The sequence below is a fragment of the Indicator indicator genome, chromosome 22 (assembly GCF_027791375.1).
Source record: "Indicator indicator isolate 239-I01 chromosome 22, UM_Iind_1.1, whole genome shotgun sequence".
NCBI classification, from domain to species: Eukaryota; Metazoa; Chordata; class Aves; order Piciformes; family Indicatoridae; genus Indicator; species Indicator indicator.
The window spans coordinates 11,340,607-11,364,931 of NC_072031.1; the positions used below are offsets into that span (position 1 = coordinate 11,340,607).

The 24,325-nt window shown below is 50.1% G+C and overlaps 1 protein-coding gene across 1 annotated transcript in view; it reads right to left on the reverse strand.

The window, feature by feature from the left end:
- Nucleotides 1-1,000: 1,000 nt before the first annotated feature.
- The window catches only part of ADAP1 (ArfGAP with dual PH domains 1), a 68,114-nt gene continuing 44,789 nt past the window's right edge, over nt 1,001-24,325 (reverse strand). The window contains exons 5-11 of the mRNA XM_054390980.1: nt 16,144-16,256; nt 14,034-14,180; nt 7,383-7,466; nt 4,729-4,791; nt 4,275-4,346; nt 3,610-3,838; nt 1,001-1,029 (exon numbers count right to left, since the gene is read on the reverse strand). Of these exons, the coding sequence (XP_054246955.1) occupies nt 1,001-1,029; nt 3,610-3,838; nt 4,275-4,346; nt 4,729-4,791; nt 7,383-7,466; nt 14,034-14,180; nt 16,144-16,256 (737 nt within the window). The remainder of the gene's footprint in view (nt 1,030-3,609; nt 3,839-4,274; nt 4,347-4,728; nt 4,792-7,382; nt 7,467-14,033; nt 14,181-16,143; nt 16,257-24,325) is intronic.

Sequence of the window (24,325 nt, forward strand, 5' to 3'; positions counted from 1 at the left end):
CAACCAAAATGAAAAAAAAGAAAAAAGAAAAGAAAAAAAGAGGAGAATTATTGAAGGGGGGGGGGGGGGAAAAAGTGCAACCACCAGTCTGGAGAAGCAACATGTTAGCCAGAGGGATGTGCCTTCCGGGGGTGGGCTGGGACAGGCTTTTGTGGTTCCTGTTGGCAAAACAGTACCTAACGCTCAATCCCCCCTCCTCCCACCTCCCAAACCCACACCAGGCTCCCAAAATGGGGTGAACATCCCTGAACCATGAAATGGGAATGACCCAGGGAGCACAGTGTGGGTACCAACCCTAAAAGCTTTCCTTCCCCACCATCATCTCATGGCTCAATGTTCCCCATTGCAATGCTGCTCTGTCCACCCTAAGCACACCTCCTCCTCCTCCTCCTGGCCCTTCCTAAAGCTGGTAAAGAGGCCAATGGTTAACTCATGGTTGACCCTAGCTGGGTACAGCTTCACCTTTGCTCCCCAGGAGAGGGAAGTTCCCCTGATGCCATAGGGAGGCTCTGGCATTCCTCACATCACCATTTTGGGTGTTTCCAGGTTGATGCTTCACATCCCATGAGGACATCACCACTCGGGGACCCACTGCCCCCACTGGCAGAGAGCTGGGGCTGCAGAAATGCTCAGCTCAGGTTCTCAGAGACCAAAGCCCCATCTGCTCCAGTTATGTGTCACCAACAGTCTTTGCCATCCCACCAAGGGCAGGTGGGACAGCCCTTTCAGGGGCTGTAGGGTGACAGAGTCACAAGACCAGCTGTCCCAGCAATGCATCCCACAGAGCTGAATTTTGGGTTAGATCAGCATCTTCTCCAACATTTCACTGTCACCCTTCTTGGTTTCCAACATGATCAAGTGAATGATGAGGGGAAAGGGAAGTATTATTATTATCATTATTATTACTGTTATTATTATTCATTATTTTTAACATTTCAAATAAAACCACGTTGTGTTGTAAACAGAAGCTCGCTCCTCAGGTCTGCCCAGCCAGTCCCAGCTAAGGTTTATGTTTGAAATGGGCTTCCACTGGAAGATAAAAACAGAGAAAATCAAGTTAAAAGCAGGACAAGCTGTGGTAGGTGGTGAAAGCCCAGCACAAGCCCATCCTGTGAATGGTCCTTGTCTTGACATGCTCCTTGGCTCCAATTATCCTTATAACTGGGTGACCAATCATCTTTACAGCATCATGCCAGTGGTGACACAAAGGGAAGGATAAAGAATCACATAGATTGGAACAGACCTCTAAGATCATTGAGTCCAATCATTAGCCTAACACTGACAAGTCCTTGACTGCACCATATCCCTAAGCACTACATCTACACAACTCTTAAATACCTCCAGGAATGGGGACTCTACTACCTCCCTGGGCAAGCTGTTCCATTGCCTGAAAAACCTTTCAGTGAAGGAATTCTCCCTAATATCCAACCTAAACTTCCCTTGGTGCAGCTTGAGGCCATTTTATCTTGTTCTGTCAATTGTTACTCGGTTGAACAGACCAATCACCACCTCTCTACAACCTCCTTTCAGGCAGTTGTAGAGTGATCATAGAATTATAGAACACATCCAGTTGGAAGAGACCTCAAAGATCATCCAGCCCAACCCTTGACCCAGCCCTGAAGGGTAAGCACTAAACCACATCCCTAAGTGCTTGACCGCCTCCAGGGCATTCTCCACCGTGACTCTACCACTGCCCTGGGCAGATCATTCTAATGTTTGAGAGCAATTTCAGTGAAGAAATATTTCCTAACATCCAGTCTGAACCTCCCGTGGTGCAACCTGAAACCATTCCATCTGGTCCTCTCACTTGATACCAAGGAGAAGAGTCTGGACCCCTCCTCACTCCAACCTCCCTTCAGGTAGTTGCAGAGAGCAATGAGATCTCCCCTCAGCCACCTCCTCTCCCAACTTAACAACCCCAGCTCCCTCAGATGCTCCTCATAAGTCATGTGTTCCAGGGCCTTCACCAGCATCATTACCCTTCTCTGGACACTCTCCAGCACCTCTATGTCTTTCTTGTAGTGAAGGGCCTAAAACTGAACACAATATTCGAGTTGTAGCCTCACCAGTGCTGAGTACAGAGGGACAATCACCTCCCTGTTCGTGCTGGCCTCAGTGAGAAGGTCTCCCCTGAGCCTTCTTTTCTCCAGACTAAGCAACCTCAGTTCCCTCAGCTGCTCCTCCTAAGACTTGTTCTCTAGACCCTTCACCAGCTTCGCTGCCCTTCCTTGGACACACTCCAGCATCTCAATGTCCTCAATACCATCTTCCTTCCTCCAAGCATGAGCCCCTCCTGCTTGGACAGTCTTTGCCTCCTCCCTGGGGTGGGGAAGGGCTGTGCCATTTCACACACACACACACACACACACAGAGGAGGGAGCACGATGCTGCTGCGTCCCCAGTCCCGCTCCATCCACCCCATACACGCACAGGAGGGAGCACAATGCTGCTGCGTCCCCAGTCCCGCTCCATCCACCCCATACACGCACAGGAGGGAGCACGATGCTGCTGCGTCCCCAGTCCCGCTCCATCCACCCCATACACGCACAGGAGGGAGCACAATGCTGCTGCGTCCCCAGTCCCGCTCCATCCACCCCATACACGCACAGGAGGGAGCACGATGCTGCTGCGTCCCCAGTCCCGCTCCATCCACCCCATACACGCACAGGAGGGAGCACGATGCTGCTGCGTCCCCAGTCCCGCTCCATCCACCCCATACACGCACAGGAGGGAGCACAATGCTGCTGCGTCCCCAGTCCCGCTCCATCCACCCCATACACGCACAGGAGGGAGCACGATGCTGCTGTGTCCCCAGTCCCGCTCCATCCACCCCATACACGCACAGGAGGGAGCACGATGCTGCTGCGTCCCCAGTCCCGCTCCATCCACCCCATACACGCACAGGAGGGAGCACAATGCTGCTGCGTCCCCAGTCCCGCTCCATCCACCCCATACACGCACAGGAGGGAGCACGATGCTGCTGCGTCCCCAGTCCTGCTCCATCCACCCCATACACGCACAGGAGGGAGCACGATGCTGCTGCGTCCCCAGTCCCGCTCCATCCACCCCATACACGCACAGGAGGGAGCACGATGCTGCTGCGTCCCCAGTCCCGCTCCATCCACCCCATACACGCACAGGAGGGAGCACGATGCTGCTGCGTCCCCAGTCCCGCTCCATCCACCCCATACACGCACAGGAAGGAGCACGATGCTGCTGCGTCCCCAGTCCCGCTCCATCCACCCCATACACGCACAGGAGGGAGCACGATGCTGCTGCGTCCCCAGTCCCGCTCCATCCACCCCATACACGCACAGGAGGGAGCACGATGCTGCTGCGTCCCCAGTCCCGCTCCATCCACCCCATACACGCACAGGAGGGAGCACGATGCTGCTGCGTCCCCAGTCCCGCTCCATCCACCCCATACACGCACAGGAAGGAGCACGATGCTGCTGCGTCCCCAGTCCTGCTCCCTCCATCCACCCCATACACGCACAGGAGGGAGCACGATGCTGCTGCGTCCCCAGTCCCACTCCATCTGCCCCATCCTCCAATGCACAGGAAACAAAGGGGCTGAGGCTGAGCTCCAGCCCCCACCAACCAACACACCTGCATATTCCTGAGGCAGCATGGGCCGGCTGATGACCTTCTGGAAGGTGGTGATCCACTCCAGCTGGTCGTCCTCCGTCTCGCAGGCGAAGAGGAATTTCCGATCGGGGGTGACGATGGTTATCCCGTGCTGCCAGTGGTTTCCCTGTGTGGATGCCGGGAGCCCTTCCAGGACCTTGTAGCTGTTTTCCTTGCTCCCAATAAAAACTTCCCCTCTAGCAAAGGCATCCTAGGAGATAGCGGAGGGGTCAGGCAGGCAGGATTGCAAATGGGAGCTCTGCATCCTGGGCAGCCAGGATGTGCCTCACCCTGCACCATTCACAAGCCCCAGCAGCAGAGCACACCAGTCAAACCCCAAAAGCACCAGCCACCCCGTGAAGTCCTCCTCCAGCTCCACCCAGGGACACCCATGATTCACAACCAACATCACAGGATCCAAAATCCTATGCAGAAAAATCTGCAGCTGCTGCACAGGGTTTCCAAAGTGGTTTTGGTGAGTTTCCACACACAGAGCTACTGCATGCAGGACCCCATCAGGTCCACCTAGTAGTGATGGTCAGTGCCCTCTTGGCTCTCTCAGCAGCCTGAGCTTCTCTACAGATTGTTGCTATTACTATTATTATGATGATAATTCCCAACAGATAGCTCAGGAACCCCCCTCTTACCAGGGGATCTTTGAAATACATGAGCCGTCGGTCGTCCATGGTGAACCATCGCTTCTTGAATCCTTCTGTTTGCTGAAGAGTCAAAAAGTGCCAGGTTATACTTGAGCAAAGCAGTGCAGCTCCTCTCTTGCTGGGCATAACCCAGGAGGGTATCAAGAAGGAGCCCAATGGGCTGCAGGAGTTGGCAACAGGTGGGTTTGGGGTCACCATGAGCCACCACGAGCCACCACAGCCAGCTTGCAGGAAGGAGCAGTGAGAGGGGAATGGGGTGGTTGGTCTCTGAAGAGGTTTGGGGTTGTTTTAACGTTTGCTCCCAGGTGAGGGAAGTGTCTTAGCACATTCATAGTGTTAAGGCTTTGGCAAGGGTGGGTCTGTGCCAGCAGCAGACCCTTTGTAGTCCTGCACAGAGCAGGACCTGTGTTTAGAGGGACTGCAGAAAAGTCTTCTGTCCTACCTTTGGCCCCGTTTTCTCCATGTACCCTTCCTTCAGGTAGTTTCTAGAAAGCTTTGGCACCAGCTGGAGCAGCCAAAGAGGAGAGAAAGAGAGCACTGTCAGATGGATGGAGCTAGATCACTGGTCATGTGGGCAGGGCTGAGGTGGCATTGAAAGGTGACCCACGATGTCAAGCTCACCCCCAGCCCTCAGCCCACCCAGCAGCTCTGGCTGGATGCTTTAGCCTCCAGAGTGCTCAGAAAAGGGGGGTGCAGAAACATGAAGCATCTTTGAGCACTTTGCCAGCAGTCCCCAGGAGAAGCTCCTGGAACAAACCCCACCTTCACTGGTCAGCTCTGGTGATGCATCTCCTCCCCCAGCCATGGCAGGAGCTCTTCACACAAGTCCTAAAGCACAATTTGCCTGTAAAACCTCACTGACACAGCCTGCCTGGGCACCCCCACTCCTGCAGATATTGCTGACAACAGCTACCAGCACCAGGGATATTTTTAATGCTGCTTAGTGATGAGGCAGTAGCTGTGAGATCTTTGCAGATGCCTCTAAAAGCTTCTTGCAAGAGGACAAGCCTCACCAAAACCAGGGCTGATGATTGTGGCCATGTGCTCCTACCTTTCACTTAAACAGGTTATTAACAGCTCTGCTTGCCAACCCACGCTCCCACAATTCTGCCCACTAACAGCTCTGGTCAGGCAGACATGTGGGCAAGGACACCTCAAAACACAACAGCCCAAAGGACCACACAGCTGCTCTGCAGCAGCATGGAGCATCTTCATCTGGGATGCCTCATTGTAGGGAGCAAAGGCCCCTGCAGCATTCAGAGTCGTGGTGTTTGGCTCCTGGCACAGTGCTGAGGATATTTTGCTAAGCAAGGAGCTCATCACCCTTGGCTCAGAGAGGTTCCTCCACCCTGCAGATGGGTCCCTGAAGCATCCTTCAGAGATCCTTACTCCTCAGCAGCTGCAGAGGCAGCCTGGGCATGCTTAGGGTAGAGTGAGCAATTCACACCTCCCCACCACAGTCCACCTGGCTCCTGTTTAAATGTCTTGTCTTTTCAGCTCTCTGACAGGTCATAAATGAGATGCTAATGATGGCAACACCCAGGACAGAGCTACCTTGTGTAGATAACCCAGAGGTCTCCACAGAGGCCTTCCCAGGCTGAGTGCTGTGAGGCACTGTTCAGTGTTTCAAGGTCATAAACTAAACCTCACTAAACATTACACTCCTCTGTGTCCTCCAAAGAATAATTGATGGGAAAGGGACAATAAGTGAAAAGACAAATATCTTATCTCCCACTGAAACTGCCACTGAAACACCTTCACCAACTGCTGTGCAAGTGGCAGCACACTACTCTGGTCTGGGAGTTTTGGGGGGCAATTTGATTCAGGTGTGCCAATCAACTTGAACAGAAGATATGGAAGGGCTTAGAAGTGATTCAGGGAAGTGTATGCTACATGGTGACTGTACTACAGCCAGCTAACAAGGCTCCTCTTACGGTTTTTTGTATTTTCCCTGGTTAATTTCTTGTTGGAAAACATTTTGAAGACCCTGCTGCTGGAGATCAGATACCATCCGTGGGACCTTTCTTCTTTATCCTTCCCAGGGATTAGGACAATGTCAGAGCATGGGGCTGACAGGAAGCTTTGGCTCTGGGGCACCCTGGGGTGCTTGGGCAGCCAGAGACACAGCCACCAGCCTGAACCCCTCCCAGGTAACACAATTAGGATTCAAAATCTAGGAAGCCAAGGAGGTAAGAGAGGGTAGCCAACAACAACCAGCAGTGACGTGGCACACCGACTGCAGTGCAACACAAGACACCTGCTGCCAGCCTGCCTTAGCACTGCCTCCAGTATTGCATTAGCAAGGGGAAATGCAATTAGCAGCTCCAGCGCCCGGAAAAGACGAGACAGAGATTCATAAGATGGCCTGCAGTGACCTGCACACAAGAACTCATCTCAGGGCTTGGCTACAGCACTGACATTCTTTTGTTTACACAGAATCAGAGCATTGCTTGGTTGGAAAAGACCCTAAGAACAGAGAGTCCAACCATAACCTAACATCTCCCCGCTCACAACTGTTAGACCATGTCCCTAAGCATTCATCTGAATGTCTCTTAAACACACTCCAGCACCTCAATGTCCTTTTTGGAGTGAGGGACCCAAAACTGAACCCAGTATTCGAGGTGCAGCCCCACCAGTGCCAAGTACAGGAATAAGATCCCTTCCCTGGTCCTGCTGGCCACACTATTGCTGATAGAGGCCAGGATGCTGTTGGCCTTCTTGGCCACCTGAGCACACTGCTGGCTCATCTTTTCTACCTTCCAGGCTTTACTTTGTTTTTTAACATCATAGCCACAATCTCTGAGAAAGACACTTGCGGGTTCTGCACATTTGGCAGCACAGGAGTTACTCATACTCACAACTCATGCTCTGAGGGTGCCACGTGTGGCACACACACACACACGTGGTCTCCAAGGCTGGGTGTTGGTAACAGGTACTGCACGTGGGCTTGACACCCCACCACAACCATTTCAGTCCAGTGATTGTAAAACACTGAAGGATGGGGAGCTCTCCCCAGCCTTCCAGCTTGTTACCAAGATGCTAAAAATGAGCAAGAAGGGGGGGAAAAGTAAATAATAGAACTGCAGGAAAACTCACATCAACATCACTGGCTCCAGGGAATGCCACTTGTAAGTAATGGAAACGTGCTGCCCGGATGGCATTGAACCAATCCACGATTTCCTAGCAATGAGAAAGAAAAGCACAGTGAGTAACAGCCTGCACATAAAATGATGTGATCCTGATGCATTTCATCTCTCCCATCACTGTGTCCCAGCCGCAGTTCAGCAGCAATCCTAAACCAAAATAAGAAACAGACACAAAAGAGAGCACCGAACAGGTGAGGATGGGGAACACCACGCTGCTGTCCCAAGCTGCAGGGCATGCACAGAGCTCTGCAGCCACTGGTGACCACCAAGAGGCAGAGGGAAGGATTTAAGCACGTCTGTGAAATGTGAAACATTTGAGGTACTGAGCCCAACATGGAGCTTGACCCTACAAACACTGTCTCACTTGCTGGCTTGGTGCGAAGGCAGCCCTATAACCTCTGCCCACCACAACCCCATCCCACCTCTGCCCTATAACCTCTGCCCACCACAACCCCATCCCACCTCTGCCCTATAACCTCTGCCCACCACAACCCCATCCCACCTCTGCCCACCACAACCCCATCCCACCTCTGCCCTATAACCTCTGCCCACCACAACCCCATCCCACCTCTGCCCTATAACCTCTGCCCACCACAACCCCATCCCACCTCTGCCCTATAACCTCTGCCCACCACAACCCCATCCCACCTCTGCCCTATAACCTCTGCCCACCACAACCCCATCCCACCTCTGCCCTATAACCTCTGCCCACCACAACCCCATCCCACCTCTGCCCTAACCTCTGCCCACCACAACCCCATCCCACCTCTGCCCTATAACCTCTGCCCACCACAACCCCATCCCACCTCTGCCCACCACAACCCCATCCCACCTCTGCCCACCACAACCCCATCCCACCTCCCTATAACCTCTGCCCACCACAACCCCATCCCACCTCTGCCCTATAACCTCTGCCCACCACAACCCCATCCCACCTCTGCCCTAACTCGCCACCACAACCCCATCCCACCTCTGCCCTATAACCTCTGCCCACCACAACCCCATCCCATCTCTGCCCTATAACCTCTGCCCACCACAACCCCATCCCACCTCTGCCCTATAACCTCTGCCCACCACAACCCCATCCCACCTCTGCCCTATAACCTCTGCCCACCACAACCCCATACCACCTGGCCCCTCCAGCAACCACCACAGGCAGGACATGCATGGAATGCCTGAATCCCGCCCAGACTTTATCAACATCCTTCAATGTTTTGCTACCAGAGTAGCTAAATATCTCTTGATAGTGGTACTCCAGCCTATCAGTCACATCTGCCCGTCTGCTAGGGACAAGCACAGTGATATTCAACTCCCAGCTCAGTTTCCAGAAGCTCTGCCACTTCTTCCTTTGCTTGGCAAAAATCCCTCTCTGTTGGTTTTTTGGGTTGGTTGGTTGGTTGGTTTGGGGTGGGTTTTGTTTGGGTTTTTAGGGTTTTTTTTTAATTTTGTTTTAAAATTTAATTTAGTCTAATATATTTTATTTTTCTTTTCTTTTCTTTTCTTTTTTCTTCTTGTCTTTTCTTTTCTCTTTTCTTCTTGTCTTTTCTTTTCTCTTTTCTTTTCCTTTCCTTTTCTTTTCCCCTAGAAAACAGTTGCTTTGTAACCCCTTTTGCTTTTAAACTCATTTATCCATTTGTCTCTGGTGAGACCCACTGAGGTTGTGCTGCACTGGACATCTTTTTGCAGGTTTCACTGAGAATTGCCACATTAATTTGAAGAGACTCAGACAGGGGGCTCCCAAATAGTGCCTTGAGGTCTGAAGGCATGGGCAGAGGGAAGGAATGGGCAGAGGGAAGGCATTTTGGAAGGGAGGTGTAAGGGCTGCCCATGCCAGGAAGCTGAGCTGCAAGGAGATGGATGCTGAACCATCCCAGCTGTCACTAACACACATGGAGTTTCACTCATCAAGGACAGGTTCCTTGAGCCAGACTTGATCCTGAAATAAACACTGTCAGCCCCTTTTCAGGTGATGTTGCTGTAGCAGAGGGAAGACCATATCAAAGCAGAAGTCAGCCTACAGGAAGATTTAAACTTTGTTATGCTTTAAAAACCATTAGCTGTGAAAAAATAAACAAACCCAAATCAGAGAAGGCTCTTGTGTGTAATTGTGGAGATCTCAGTTTTAAAGAGTTGAATTGAGGGTATCTCAAATATGGCCTGAGGTGGCAGATGGCCTCCCTCTAAAAGTTCCCTTGGCTTTGGTTTGTTAATCTACTTGAAACTGAAGGGGAAAAAAGAAACCACAACAAACAAACTCTGAACAGGACACACAGAGAGAATGTTTTGGAAAATTCTGACCTAGTTGTCTGAGGTTTTACTTACTTACCACTTGCTCTCCTACCCTAAGCAGCTAAGCAGACCCCAGATAGCAGCACAAAGAGGATCAGCAAGAAGAACTGAAGTTAAATGATGACCAAACCAGGCTGCAGGTAATGAACAATAAGCTATAAAGTTAAAATGTTGGTGTTTCATACAGCCATCAACTGGATGGATGTAAATATATCTATATGCAAGTCTTCTCCTTGATTGTGATGAGGCACAGGGTCTCACCCTGCAGAAAAGCAGAGGCTAAACCCCCACTGACTCCAGCAATTGATTGTTTCTTGGACTATCAATCATCCATTGCTGGAGGAAAGGACACCACCACCTTTCTTTGTGTGAATCTGTAGCAGTGGATGCAAAGCAAGAAGGTTCAGTTGCTAAAAATTTTCTGTGTGCATAATTTTGAACAAAGCCACAGGCAGAGGGAGGTGTGAGGAGATTTTCTCTGTTGTAATAAACCAACACTGAACTGCTCAGACTCCTCAGTCACGAAGGTGTTGGCTCACCAGCAGAGAATCCTTTCACTGATTCATCTGGAACAAGCAGAATAAAATTATAAATACTGCCTGCACCTTTGCAAATGGCTTCTCTAGCCTCCCAACTTCCTTCTGGACTGCTTGCAGTGCCACCACAGACTCTCCCTCCACATGCCACCTTGGTGTCCCACCAGAGCCACCCACGCTGCCATAGCAGCCTCAGACTGAAAATCCTGGATAAAAATGCAACTTCTTCTCACTATGCTTGATGTTCTTCCACCCCTGGAGCTCAAGCAATGAGCACTTTTGCTGCTGATCAATCCCTCATGCCACCCCTTTCCATCCTGAAAGCTCCTGGTGATGCTCAGGAAAGGAGAAGCACTGTGGAAGATCCTAAGGCTAATTTGCACAGAGATCATCCAAAACACTTGATTTACACCCTAAAGGCTGGCCTTCTATAGAGACTCAGCCCAGCTCTTATCATCCTAAGGGTGATGGTAACAGCAGGGATGGCAGCAGCACATCGCAGCTTTCGAGCTGGTCCTACCGTGGCTTCCAGCAGAAGTCCTGCAGAGGGAGCTTCAGCCCCGGACAGGAGCTCAGAGCTCTGGGAAATCCGATTCTGCAGCCTCCCAGCCTCCCACGCCCAGCTGGAGATCCGGGGGCAGGTGGAAGCTGCCTCCAGCCTTGTGCCCACAGGAGGGACAGCCCAGTTTAGGCACCTCCAGGACACAGGACAGCCTGCACACAGGACTCACCCCACACAGAGGATCTGTCTCCCACTCCAACGGGTGCCTCAGCTTCACCCTGGCAGGTCCAGTACATCTGCTGGTGGGTAAGTGCTAACAAGGGACCACAACAGCATCCTTGAAACGGTCAGAGCCCAAGACACCTTGGTCTGCCTCTCCAGACACCCACTGCTACCAGACACATCCTGAAAGCACCTATTCGAGCAAGGTGCTGGGGATGGTTTCATTCTCTTGTTTGCCATCAGACACACCAAGAAGCTAATGGAACCACTTGGCTGGGGCCACACAAGAACTACATCTCCAGGCAAGTTGCATGTTGCTGTCCCACCCTGTGAAGTTATGGGGTGGCATCATGGCTACCCACTTTATCCATCCACCTTTATCCCTTTGGATGCCTTACTCCAGCAGATGCCACCAGGGTGGCAGGGCTCTCCCACCTGGTTTAGGGGTTGGATAGGCATATGTGGGATTATCCCATCTCAGACATGAGCCCAAGTTCTTCTGGAGTATTGCAGAGGAAAAGCCCAGTGGAGAGCAGCAGGTGATGCTTTGGATTACTGCTGAGCTCCTCAGTGGGAACCCTCACACCGGAACCTGCCTGGTGGGAGGCCAACCAGATCAGTGACAGGATTACGTGAGGAGGTGTCAAACCCCAGCTGTATGAGACCAGCAGCCTAAATCAGACCTGAGCAGTTCAGTTCTAGGGTACAAGAGGACAGTCTGGGGCTGCCAGGAGAGGACAGGAGGGAGTGAAAGGCAGTGGAGGAGCGCAGGCAAGTCCCAGGGCTGTCTCCAGTTCCAAAGGGTGGGAGCTTACCCCAGGGATGTGATCTTCTTGCAGCCCTTTGCTCAGCTGAAGGGGCAGACCAGTTTCAGGGAACTCAAAAGAAATTCAGGCAGGCTGTTATCCGAAGGCATCAGAGCACATCCTGCCAAACCTCCAACACAAAGGCAGCAGCAACTGCTTGAGACCTGCAAGACTGCTCCCTTCACAAGCCCTCAGCAGAAAGCTCAGCACTTTGAACCCCAAACCCAAGCAACAGTGAAAACCTGACCCCATTCCTCACAGCTGGGCTAAGTGGACCAGCACAGCCCAGCAAAACACAGACAGGGGCACAATGGGGGATGGAGCTTTCACACGAAAGAGCTTCTTCCTCTTTCTTTGGTGAGAACTGTGGCCAGGGAGGTACTGGAGCACAGCTCAGCAATACCTTGCTGTGCTAAAGCAGCACCTGGTGACAAGCAGTGCCTGCTCTGTGCCATGGGACTTGCACATCCCACCAGGCAGAGCAGATGGAGAGGAGGGTAAGCAGAGGAGTGGCCCTGCTGGAGCAGCTCCTCAGAGACCACAAACACATGGAGTGAGACCCTGGAGGGTAAATAGAGGAGCAGTCCTGCTGGGCAGCTCCCCAAAACCAACAAATGCACAGAGCAAAACCTATGGTGCTGCAGGATGCAAAGGGTTGGGCAGGCTGAACTGGAGCACACAGAACTGGAGAGACACAGCCCAGCTAATGAATCCCACTGTGTGGGCAGCAAACAAAAGGCATGCAGGCACCACCACACTGTGCCACTTCCCCCAGAGCAGCAAGACCTGCCTGCTTCTAAGTGCTCATCATTGCTTTCTTTTTATAGAGAGATACACACATAAGGGAGGAGAGAGAGAAAGAATTCCTTTTGTGTCTGAATACAGCAGCACAGACACAGGCACACATCCATCCATGACGTGTGTGCACATCACCTGCAGGCCTCTGTGCATGCACAAAACCAGGCAGTGCCACTCATTAACCCAGCCTGACCCACCCACTGCCTCCTGCCCCACGCAGGAAGCACATCCAGCCCTGCTAGCACCACACACATCACCCAGCTCTGCCACACCCAGAGCCTGAATGGCAGCAGCAGGGGTAAGATCAGCTTTGCTCACCCACAAGTGAAGAGTGTCTTGGGGTTTGGTGGCATTATTGTCCCAGACAGCCTGGAGAGGAGCAACTGCTATGAGCACAGCCTGCTTATCCCTAGGAGGGCTGCCTGGCTTGCCATGCCTGGATGAACAGCTGGGAATGGGCTGTGCACTGAGACAATCCTGCAAATCCCTGCTGTGCCCACAAGGGATTGCCCCCAGAAAGCCTCTCTGGCAGACAGGGTGCTGAAGAGGATGTAACACCAAAGGCTGAGGGCACCATGAGAGCCAGAGGAAAGCAGGTGCTGTGTGAACAGCACAGCTTTAGACTCTGATTCTGTGGCCACCCCACGACTGATGCTATTTTCTGGGGAGCCTCAAACACATGGGGAGGGAACAAAGTGAGGAAAATAAGGTTGTGAGATGGCATCCGCTGCAAACTCAGCCAGGTCTGCTCTCTGCATGGACACCAGTATAGGGAGACAAGACCCACAGGGCAGTGTGGTGACTGCTCAGAGCACCTCCTGGGCTGGGACCTCTGTGACAGCCTTCAGGAGAGCTGGGACCCCCCTCACTGCCTTGGTCTCCATGTCCACCTCCACATCCTTCATGTCCTCATTGTGCAAATGACTGCCCCAGATCTGAGGACTCTTCTTCACACCTCCCTTCAGAGGCACGAGGGCACAGAGGGGTTTTATGCCAATGCAAACATGCAGATCTGCATTTTGTAAAGCACAAGACAGGCAGAGAAATAAGCAGTTTCTGGGGTCTCCTACAACCCAGCTTGCTCTCCTGCTATGAGTCCTTAGATTGAACCCCCTCATCTTTCACTGCTCTGTTCTCCCTGTCTCCTTCTCCAGGCACTGAGGAGCCTGCCTTAAAAATGCCTCTGGCCTTAGGTTTAGTTGCATGCAGAGGAACAACAATTCCTTCCATTTGCCTCTTGTTATTTAGAAGACACAGTGTGCAGCCCTCATGCTTGGCAGGACACCACAAACACTCAGAGCTGGTTGTGCACCCTGTATCCCCATCACTTCCACATCCCCCCAGCAGTTCTCAGCTCAGCCAGAGCCTGGTGTGCCACAGGCTGGCTCTGTGCCATATCAACCCTCAGCACCACAACTCAACCCTCCTGGTTACCTCTGTGCTCTCACCTTGCCATCTTCATGATAGACAAAGATGTTCCTTGTGCTGTTGTCCTTCAAATAAGTGATCTGCAGTCCGTGTGGGTTCCCAATTTTTGCAGGCTGGAAAGTTGCATTTAGGTGTTCAATCTTCATAATTGCTTTGGGTTCTTTTGCCTGGAAAACACAGCTGAGTGAGCAAACACCCTGAAAATTGGCTCTCAAACCAGAAAGTAGTTCACTTGGTCAGAAAACACTCCTGATTGAGACCATTAGCTGAAAAACACCTGACTCCCAGCCCTCAAAATTGCTTGGTGATGAGATATCAGAGACTTTGCTTGGGTGTCAGCGAGCACTTTCTGCCTGGAAACACGCTCTGCTCTGCAACATTCAGCAGAGGTCAAGGGAAGCAAGGATAGGTGAAGTTTCATGATAGGATGTTGTGCTATAAAGACAAGCATCTTCACTGTGCCTCCAGTGTCACCCTTTGTTCAGCTGTCTCCCAACCCCTCCAGCCTCTTTACCTAATGATAAGTGACCAGCATTTACAGCAGGGTGAATGCTGTCAAAGAAATAAATCCATTCAAGCAGACTGCTAACTAAGAGCCCAGGATGCTTTCTGCATTTCAAACACCCACAGCCAATTCATCCTTGCCCAAGGATTTGTATGATTATCCCCCTTGCCAACTTCAGATCTGGGTGCTAGCCTGGCATCATGCCCATGTCCCCATCAATCCCATCCTCTCACACAGGCCATTGGCTTTTGACTCTGCTCCTCCCTTTGCCCTCCAAACTGGGAACTTTCTTTTTGGAGAGACAAATGAATACCTTATAGGGTAGGCTAGCCCAACAACAAGCCTGGATCAGGCCCTCCTAGGCACCAATCCCACTTGCACCCTCTGTGGTAGGTCACTTCAACTTCTCTTCCTACAACACATCTGTAGAACTTTACCACCCTTTCAGGACTGCACTGAGAACTGAACCAGCATCACAAAAAGTAAAGATTAGGCTTCTGGTAACACCAGTTTTAGGGCACTGCCAGAGGCCAGCAGAAGGTAATGCAATGGTGCTGTGGTCCCCAGCACCACGTGGAAGTCTGTAAGCTGGTGGAGGTGCTAGAATCCCAGCAAAGAGGACACATCTAGACAGCTTTGTTGCCATCACAGCTATGGTTAGCAAGGAAGCACAGCAGCTTCAACCCCCCAGAGCAGTCAATAGCAACTGAATGGGGGCTGCTGGGACTTTCACTTCTCCCTTGGTAATGACCGTCTGTGAGAGGCAACTGCACTGTCTGTGAGAGACTCTCTCCTGTCTGTGAGAGGCAACTGCACCATAACACATCAAGCTGAAGAAGAAGGTGGTGCTGTCAAAGTCAGACAACAGGCCTGGAGAAGCATGGATCAATGCTCTCCCCTCCTCTGCATGGTGAGTCCCAACATGACACCACTACTGCATCAGCTACTTGAGAAAAGCAGCTGGCAGCTCAGTCTGGGCTGCTTTTGACTGTGATGTTCATGGGGAGCTCAAAGGTGAGAGAAAACACCTTGGCCTTCTCCATGGTGTGATACCATACAGGAGAACATTTGTCTTCATCACAAATGCAATTTTCATGGTAGTAGCTCCATCTTTCACAACAAAGGAAATGTGCTCTAGGGAAAAAGACAAATGCTTCCATGGCTTGAACTCTGGAACTGACTACCTGGGGTTCTTCCTCTGGGTTGCTTGCCATGATGTGCAAAGGAGGTTTCAGAACCCAGGACCACTGTGAGGTAGTGATACCTTCACCACAAGCTAGCCATAAATATGAAACCCACATCAGCTGGATGATGCAGAGCCAGAGCTGAGAAAAAAAAACCCTTTGTGGTGGTTCAGGAAAAGCCTATTGACTCCACAGAGCAGGAATGTCTACAATGGCCAGCTAGGGTCTCTCACCATGACTATGGCAGTGGTGGACCAGGAGCAAACCCTGCCAATAACACTGCTCAGCTGCACCTGGTGCCCTCACCCTGGAGTGATCAGGGACTCAATGCTTACGAACACTGTAAAACTATAAACAAAGTGGTGGCTTAGGAATGGCTTGCCCAAGGATGCTCTTAGAGTTGTGCTCTCCTGTCCCTGTGCAGCAGCCCCCTGTACTCACGTCGTTTTTGTTGAAGTACTTCAGTGCACCTTCCCTCTCCGACAACACGAATTTCCGGCTCAGGAACTGCCCGTTGTCACGTCCTCTCTTCCACAGAAACCCTTCTCGGTACCCTGCAGCAGAAAGCAAGGGCTGAGGCTCAGGGGTACAGCACCCCTGAGTGTGTAAAAACCAGAGGTAGGGTAAAGAAAGGGAGACGAGCTTCCACTTCAAAACCAAGCAGATCAAATGTGTGGTTGGATTGCTCAAGACATGAATGAAACACCTCACATTTGCCCTTCTTACTCTCTTCTTGCTCTTCTCCAACTGTCTGTGCATCAGGGATGTGAATGAACCAGGCCACCTCCCTCACATTTGCCCTTCTTACTCTCTTCTTGCTCTTCTCCAACTGTCTGTGCATCAGGGATGTGAATGAACCAGGCCACCTCCCTCACATTTGCCCTTCTTACTCTCTTCTTGCTCTTCTCCAACTGTCTGTGCATCAGGGATGTGAATGAACCAGGCCACCTCCCTCACATTTGCCCTTCTTACTCTCTTCTTGCTCTTCTCCAACTGTCTGTGCCTCAGGGATGTGACAACCAAAGGCAGATTTCTGCCATGCATCCCACACTGCAGCACAGATATGTGGTAGTTTTAGGCTATGCCTTTAAAAATTTTTTTTCCACAGATCTTGAGCAGAAAGTAGTAAAATGTAAAAAAATCACTTTTGCCTGTACAAAGGAAAATACTTACTACTTTCTGCTCGAGATCTGTGAAAAAAATTTAAAGGCATAGCCTAAAACTACCAGAAGATACAATCACAGAATCATTGGGGATGGATTTGATGATCTCCAGAGGTCCCTTCCAACCCCTAATGTCCTGTGATCAAGGTTGGAAAAGACCTCTATGATCAAGTTCAACCATCAACCCAACACTGCCAAACCATGCCATGTCTATACCTGTTTTAATGCCTCCAGGGATGGTGACTTCACCACCTCCCAGCCCGTTCCAAACCCTGGTAAAGACAAAGCAAGGTTGTGTACCTGCATGGGCTTCCAAAGAACAGCCCCTGCCACAGCTCCCAGTGCCAGAGATGCTGCTCAACTTCTAGAAATAGCACTTTTGGAGCAAGGGAAAGGCAGCTGAGATCTGCCCTGCTGTTGCTGCTGCTAAGAAGGGCATATGCTGCAGCAGGGCTGTGTTTTAAAACATGAGGCCTCACCTTGTGCCCCCCAAACGGGCACATGCTGCCACCCAGGAAGCAGCACAGGTGTTTTCCTTTCAGAGCCTGCATGGATCTCCCCTCATGCTGTTCACAGCTCACTCACACAGGACAGCCAGCACAAGCAGCATGTGCACCGCTCCCACCATGAGATCCAGCAGCCACTGCCCCCTGCACCTCCACAAACCTACCACTGCCCACAGCCATGCAGATCCTGCAGCAACAGAGTCCATGTCACTGCCCAGAGATGCAGATGGCACAGCCCAAACCCTCAAGTAAGTATCCCATGGCCACAGCCAGCTGGTGATGCCATGACACTATTCTCCCACTCCTTACAGCTCCGAATGCTGCCCATCCCTCTGGTGCAGGACAAGTGCTCCACTCCACACAGAGCATCACCACCCATGTGCTCTAGCTGCTGTATCCATGCACACCCACCCAGTAACCCAGAGGACTGGAAACAGATACATCAGGGGACTTACAATTCTGAAGCCCTTTCTCTGGTCTAGCCAGCTTGGAAGATCCTTCCCCAAAGCCACAAGCAGAACTAGCTAATCCACTCCCCAGCAATTCAATCTTACTCCAACTGTGGGCTGGCTTTGTACTTGTTCTAGCAAAAAGACATAGCTGACCTCTTGGTCAGCACTTAGAATCATAGAACACTTTGGGTTGGAAGGGACATTTAAAGGTCACCTAGTCCAAACCCCCCTGCAGGAAGTAAGGACATCTTCAACTAGATCAGGTTCCTCAGAGCCCAAACCACCCTGACCTGGAATGTTTCTAGGGATTGGGCACCTGCCACCTCTGGGCAACCTGTGACAGTGTTTCACTATCCTCATAAAAAAAAAATTTCTTCATTACATCTAGTCTGAATCTACCCTCTTTAAGTTTAAAATCATTACTCCTTGCCCTGTCACAGGTGTCTGACACTTAAACCATGTCAGAAAGAACCCACAGGATTAGCCAAAGCCACCAAAACCCAACCAAGGGCAGCCTCATCCAACAACAGCACAGAAAAGACCCAGACGATGCTCATTTCACCACCATGGTAGGAATTAATTCCTGGGAGTCTCTGATTCAGAGTCAGACACTGCTACCAGCCAGGCTCCTATCAGCATAACTGCTGTGTCCCGTGGAGCAGGCTGCACACGCTGGAGCCGAGCAGGAATAATGTCTCTCTGACAGCAGACAGACAGGCAGTAGGTGATGCCCAGCTGATACATTTATAAAATGCAAGATTGGCTTAACGTGAGGCTGAGATGCTGCAGGGGCTCTGATGGCTGCTGACTGCTCTCTTGAATGGCAAACTGTTCAGCAGCTTGCTCTTGAAGTGTGCGGTTTAGAAACCAATGCCAGGCAGTTCCTGTTCCTGAAGGGTGCTGATTTTTAATGCCAAGGCAGTCAGAGCAATGGGAGAGTGCTTCAAAAGCCATTTCTGTTCACTCCACTAAAGGCAGAGACACTTCCAGAGCCTCTCTGTGTCTGACATTTGGGGAACACTGGCATCTCGTCGGGGGCTGGACAAAGCTGGGTTTGGAGGAAAGGATGTCAGGGGAGGGGAAGGCAGTGACACCTCCAAATGCAAACATGGGGTGATGCAGAAGGCAAGCCCATATATTCCTTCAGGAATCCCCACTGGAATTTGCTTGATTTATCAGAGCACCAAGCACACAAAGATCAACTTTCAGCAGGTCCACCTTGGAGCAGCTCAGCTCCATGAGTCTTGGCTGTGGGTCTCATCCATTCATTCCTCTGGAAGGCTTCCTTACAAACATCTGCATGGAATTCCTTATTAAACTTGCTCCCCTCCACAACATGTTTTTTGTGATTTTCCTTAACACTTAAGGGATGAATACAATTACCCTGCATCTCCCCCAAGAGGACCTCAAATAATTGCAAATCTGTATAGTCTGTCTAACACTCAGCCCTGGCAGATGGACATCATATTGGTTGTGTACAGAGAGATGGAAGCCCAGAGAGGTTTGATGAGCTGCCCAAGACAAGGCTGTGAACCAGTGTCAAGGTCAGGCTGGAAATTCATCTTTCCCTGCCCTTTTCTATAGGGAGATTTCATCATTTTTAGCTTCTCTTTTCAATCTTTTGTGGTGAAAGACAATATCCACTCCAATGAAGAATAAAAACCAAACCAACACAAAGTTCCATAGTTCATCTTCTGGCTCTTCCCAGAGCCATCACCTCTGCAAAGGAGCTCGTGGCTGCTAATTTCACTGTACTTCAGTACAAATTTTCATAAATCCTTTGCTTGCTTCTTTTTTTTTTCTTTTTTTTTTTTCTTCCTCCAGGGCAGCGTCACTGGGAGTTGCTCCTCTGCTCTGCCCAAACCTGCTGCCTGCACCTCTGTCAACATCCATCAGTACAAATACACCATGAACTAGACTTGAACCCAAAATGAACCCCTCTAGGTTCCTCAGGCAAATAGTAAGTCAGCAAGATGTGTCCTCAATGTCCTGATCTGAAGGATTGTGAAAACATCTAGAGAAGGTGTTGAGGAATGAGACTGCAGGAGGTTGATCAGGGAACAGATCTTACACTGGAGGGCATCAGAGCCAGAAAATTAAACCATCTCTTCCTCATCTCCATGGGCTGCATTACCTTAGCAACAGCTCTGTATTTGGAGGTATCTGGCCAAATTCAGATCTTCATGAGGGCTGTTCTGCTTATGTTGAAGCTAAACAACCACTAGTCCTCTCTCACCTGCTGATTGCTGGCATTGGACCCCACTCAGCATCATGTCATCCACAGGCTTGCCTCTTCTCTCAAGGCACAGAACAAGAGATGTGACACCTGTCAACATCCCACTGGATTGCCAGCACCCAACTGTGACCACAGAAAGCACTACCTGATGAAGACCTGCTGGAGAGCACCTATGGCCACTCTAAAAGCACCACTCTTGCATTGCTAACACCATTGCTGTTTGGGCATCAACTTTTCTGCATCATCTCGGCCATCTGCCAAGAAGACAAACCAATCACTTGCTTTTGTAGGCAATTCTGGCTCAAACCTGTGGCACTTGCAAAAAAAAAAAAAATACAAACCACCAAGCAGTTGTGAGAAAGTTGCCCAACAAATGGCATGGAATATAAAATGAAGCCACAGAGCCCAGATGGGTGGGTTTGGGCTGTTATGTAGTTTCCAAGGTATAATGAGGAGCTGTCATTTCCAAACTCACTTCACCACCACAGCTAAAACTCTGTGGGGCAAAGAAGAGAAGTCACCACTTTGGCTGACTGCAAAGAAGATTTTGTATGGCCCTGGGTCAGCTCCATTGCGCTGGGGGCTGAAGATCCTCCAAGTCAGACATCCAAAACCAGCAGGATTCCTTGGGTGCTTGAGTCTAGCCCAGGTTTCTCACTGTCTGAAAGTCAGCAGAGGAAGCAAGGGAGAGGATTTTCTACCCAGACAATCTGATGCAGACATCATCCTTCCAGCTGACTTCTGTCAGCAATGCATTCAAGTTCCCTATTTTTTCAGAGAAGGGTATTGCTACCTCCCCACCTCAGAAAGCTGTTAAGGTGCCCATAAATGGGTTTGGTCTTGAGAATGTGGATTCTAGGAAGTATCCCAAATCACTCTTTTCAGTTTCAGCCTTTGTTCCCAGAGAAGATAAAAACCCTTCTGGAGCAGAGCAGCAAGACCCACAGGCTTGGAAAAAAACCCCAAAACCTACATTCATGGACTTTGCTTTCTGTCAACCTAAGCATTATAACCATGGAGTTAACCACATCTGCTCTTCAGTTCCCTTGGCACTTTATTTTGCCATTTCACCCAAAAAGAGGCATCAGAACTGCTTGTTTCCATGATGTTTCTAGGGCTGTGGTAAAACTAGGTCTGGTCCAAAGCTTTTAGGAGAAACATGTTAGTGTGGCCATAACCAAGCATAGCAACAGAGCCAGTATCATACCCAAGCCCAAATGCATCACTAGGAGGCTTCTTGCCTTCTTGTCTCACTGCAAGACAAAGCATAGGAGACTGAAATAGGAGAAAATTATTTATTTGTGTGTGCAGTTCAAGAGCAATTTCCTAGAATTTGGGCAGGGCATCTCCACCTACAGAAGGAGGTTTTCTTTAAGCAGTTAAAACACTTCGACCCCAATCCAGAGCTTTGCAGAAGATTTAAATACAACTACATCCCTTTGCTGCTGAAATTACAGGGCATGTATCACCACTTCTCTGTATGTCAGAAGCTGAGTATCTTCTCTCTTAGCACTATAAGAAGTTAATTAAAGCAGAAAGGCAGATAGATACTTACTGGGGATGATGTGCCTGCTTTTCCTGCGAGGTTAAGGAACTGCATAATTATTTGGAGCAGCTGAGTGGTGAATCCCTGACATCCCCCCCCACCACTGACACCTATGTCACAGCCTCCTTTGAAAGCAAAGAGTCTGCAGGATGTTTCTTCTGAAACAAACCACGCTGTCCATAGCCACAGAGTTGGAGGGAGAAGGTAGCATATTCTAAGGTTTCCCTATGGATTGGACTTCGAGGAGTGCTGCAGAAAGAACCACACACCTCCTGTTGCTGTGTCAGCAAAAATTGCTCATTTTGCTTACAGGAAGTTGAAACAGTTCTCCCTGCAACATTCAGCCACCACCAAAGCAAAGCATTTCCATGACTTCAGTTGGAATTTTTTTAAGCAGCCAGAATACAAATCTTTCTCCACTTTGTCCAGAGACAAACTCATCCTCCCCCTACATAAGGTAATCCCCTCACCAGCAGGGCCAGGGTTGGTCACACAACCTAAAACTCTCAGTCAAGGCTGCAGCCACACCCTTGCTTCACAGCACCAGCAGCTTGCTTTTATTTTTTTTTCACCCCCTCTTTCTGCAGCTGTGCTGAGGAGCTTATAACTTCCCTGAAAATAATTCTGCAGTCATCTCCGGATAACTACACTTCCTGCTGGTTACATGTTCAGCAGTGCAGATACAGGCATATTGGAAATGTCAGCAGCTACACGTGCAGCAGGCAGAGGGGACCTCAGAAATGAGCATCCTTTCCCCCAGGGGTGCTCCTGCACAGACCAGGTGAGGAGCCACCAAGAGCTGCTCCTGCCCCAGCACAGGTCAGTGCTTTGGCAGGGAAAGCCTTGGCAAGAAGCGAATGAGAATGTGTTTAGTGAGCCTGCAATCCAATATCTTTGTGCCTAAGACACCTGAGAGGTAAGATCTTGGTGCATCTAGGCAAGGATGAGTGCCTGGAGTGTCTCATGCCACACTCTGTGGCAGGTGTGAGAAGGGACAGGGTGAGGTTGTGTTAAGGGTGACATCATATCTCAGCCAGCCAGGCAAAGGAGCCCAAGACCTGCCATGTGCACCCATCCCCACCAACCATTTTCTCATGCACACCCATTTTAGAAGCGAGAATTTCTCACCTCTTAATCAATCAGTCCTCTCTTAATGAGCACTTAGCAGCCAAATTACCTTTCCTAAAGGCCATTTTGCAGAGAAGGGTTTCCTGCTCCTATCCAGCCTGCCTTTGCTGCCTTCCAGGAGCTCATAAAACAATTATTGTCCTCTGGATTGTAGCACCTCAGCTATGGATGCAAGCAGCTGAGTAGATTGATTGCTTCCACAATACCCAATTAACCCACTCACTCTGCAAATGATTGACTTAGTCAAAGGCAATTAGCACTTGAATGGCTACATCAGACAGAAAGCCAGGATTTAGTAGATGATTGAGATAACACCTTGCAGACATCTCATTGGTCTTCTAAGGGAAAACATCACCGTTAACGCTCCGCTTAGAGCTGGAAGTAGCTGAAACCTTAGGTCCGTGGTTTTAGGTGGCACAGAAAACACAGGGGAGCAGGAACACATACATTTCCCTTTACTCACAAAGGGAACAACAACATATGCGACTTCTAAGGGGAACTTGAAAAGCATCCATGTTCCCCTTTTGCTCTCCTCTTCCTGCTCACACAGGACTGGGAGCACCAACCACTTGAGCAGACCTCAATGACCAACCCTCACAAAATGATAACTTTTGTCCCTGTAGAGTCAGTCCCCAAGCACTGATGGTCTAAGGTTGTCTCCAATCCTCAAAGCAAAGTCCAACATGTTTCAGAAAAGCCACCTCTAATATTGATGTCTTGCAAGGCATCTTCTCCCACCACATAAAAAAGCCATCCATACAGTCTGGATGTGGAAGCAGAAATACAGGTATCTATGTCCTGTTTTCCCTCTAGACAAATCACCCCAAACTGGCACAGCCAAGACAAAGCCTCACTGTGAGAAAGTCAAAGGAGAGCAACTCATGCCCCTTAAAAGGGAGGGCAGAGCCTCTTTTAGGTCATGTGTAGTCCAGCTTCAAGGTTGAAGCCAAGCAGCTCTCCAGAATACATTGCCATTTCGCTTCATTTTGAGCAACAAAGCCTTTAAAATGGAAAAAGTCACTTGTTCAGCTACCCAGCTGAATCAACACCTGAAATGGGGCCAAATGCATTGTCCCTGTGAGAAAAAAAAAACAAACCACAGAGCTGAGCTTAGCAACACATCGAGATCCTGAGGCTGATGGAAAGAAGAGGAGGTCTGTCCCCATCCATAGGCATGTGGCATTTAAATGCAAGGTTGGTCCCTGGGTTTCCAGCCCCTTTTAGTGCCATCATGAATGCACTGGCATTGCTGGCTCGCAGCTGAAAATCCAAATTGCTTCTAAGCAAAGCCCCAATAATAAAGCTGAAATCCATTAAGCCTGTGATGTTTGCCACTATTTAAACCTGATTAAAATCGTACATGACACCACTAAGCCTAACAGTCAGAAAACACTCCTGTCAAGTCTGATGTTTTCCCCATGTAATCCAGACCCCCCCCTTCTTTCACAGGGTTGTCAGCTAAAAGGAACCATAATAAGAGATCATGTACCTAATCCAGCTTCCTAAGCTGTTTTTAACTGGTTTCTTTAATCACATGTTATGATCCCCTACGGAGTAGCTCTCAGGTGACAAAGACATTAATACAGTCATTG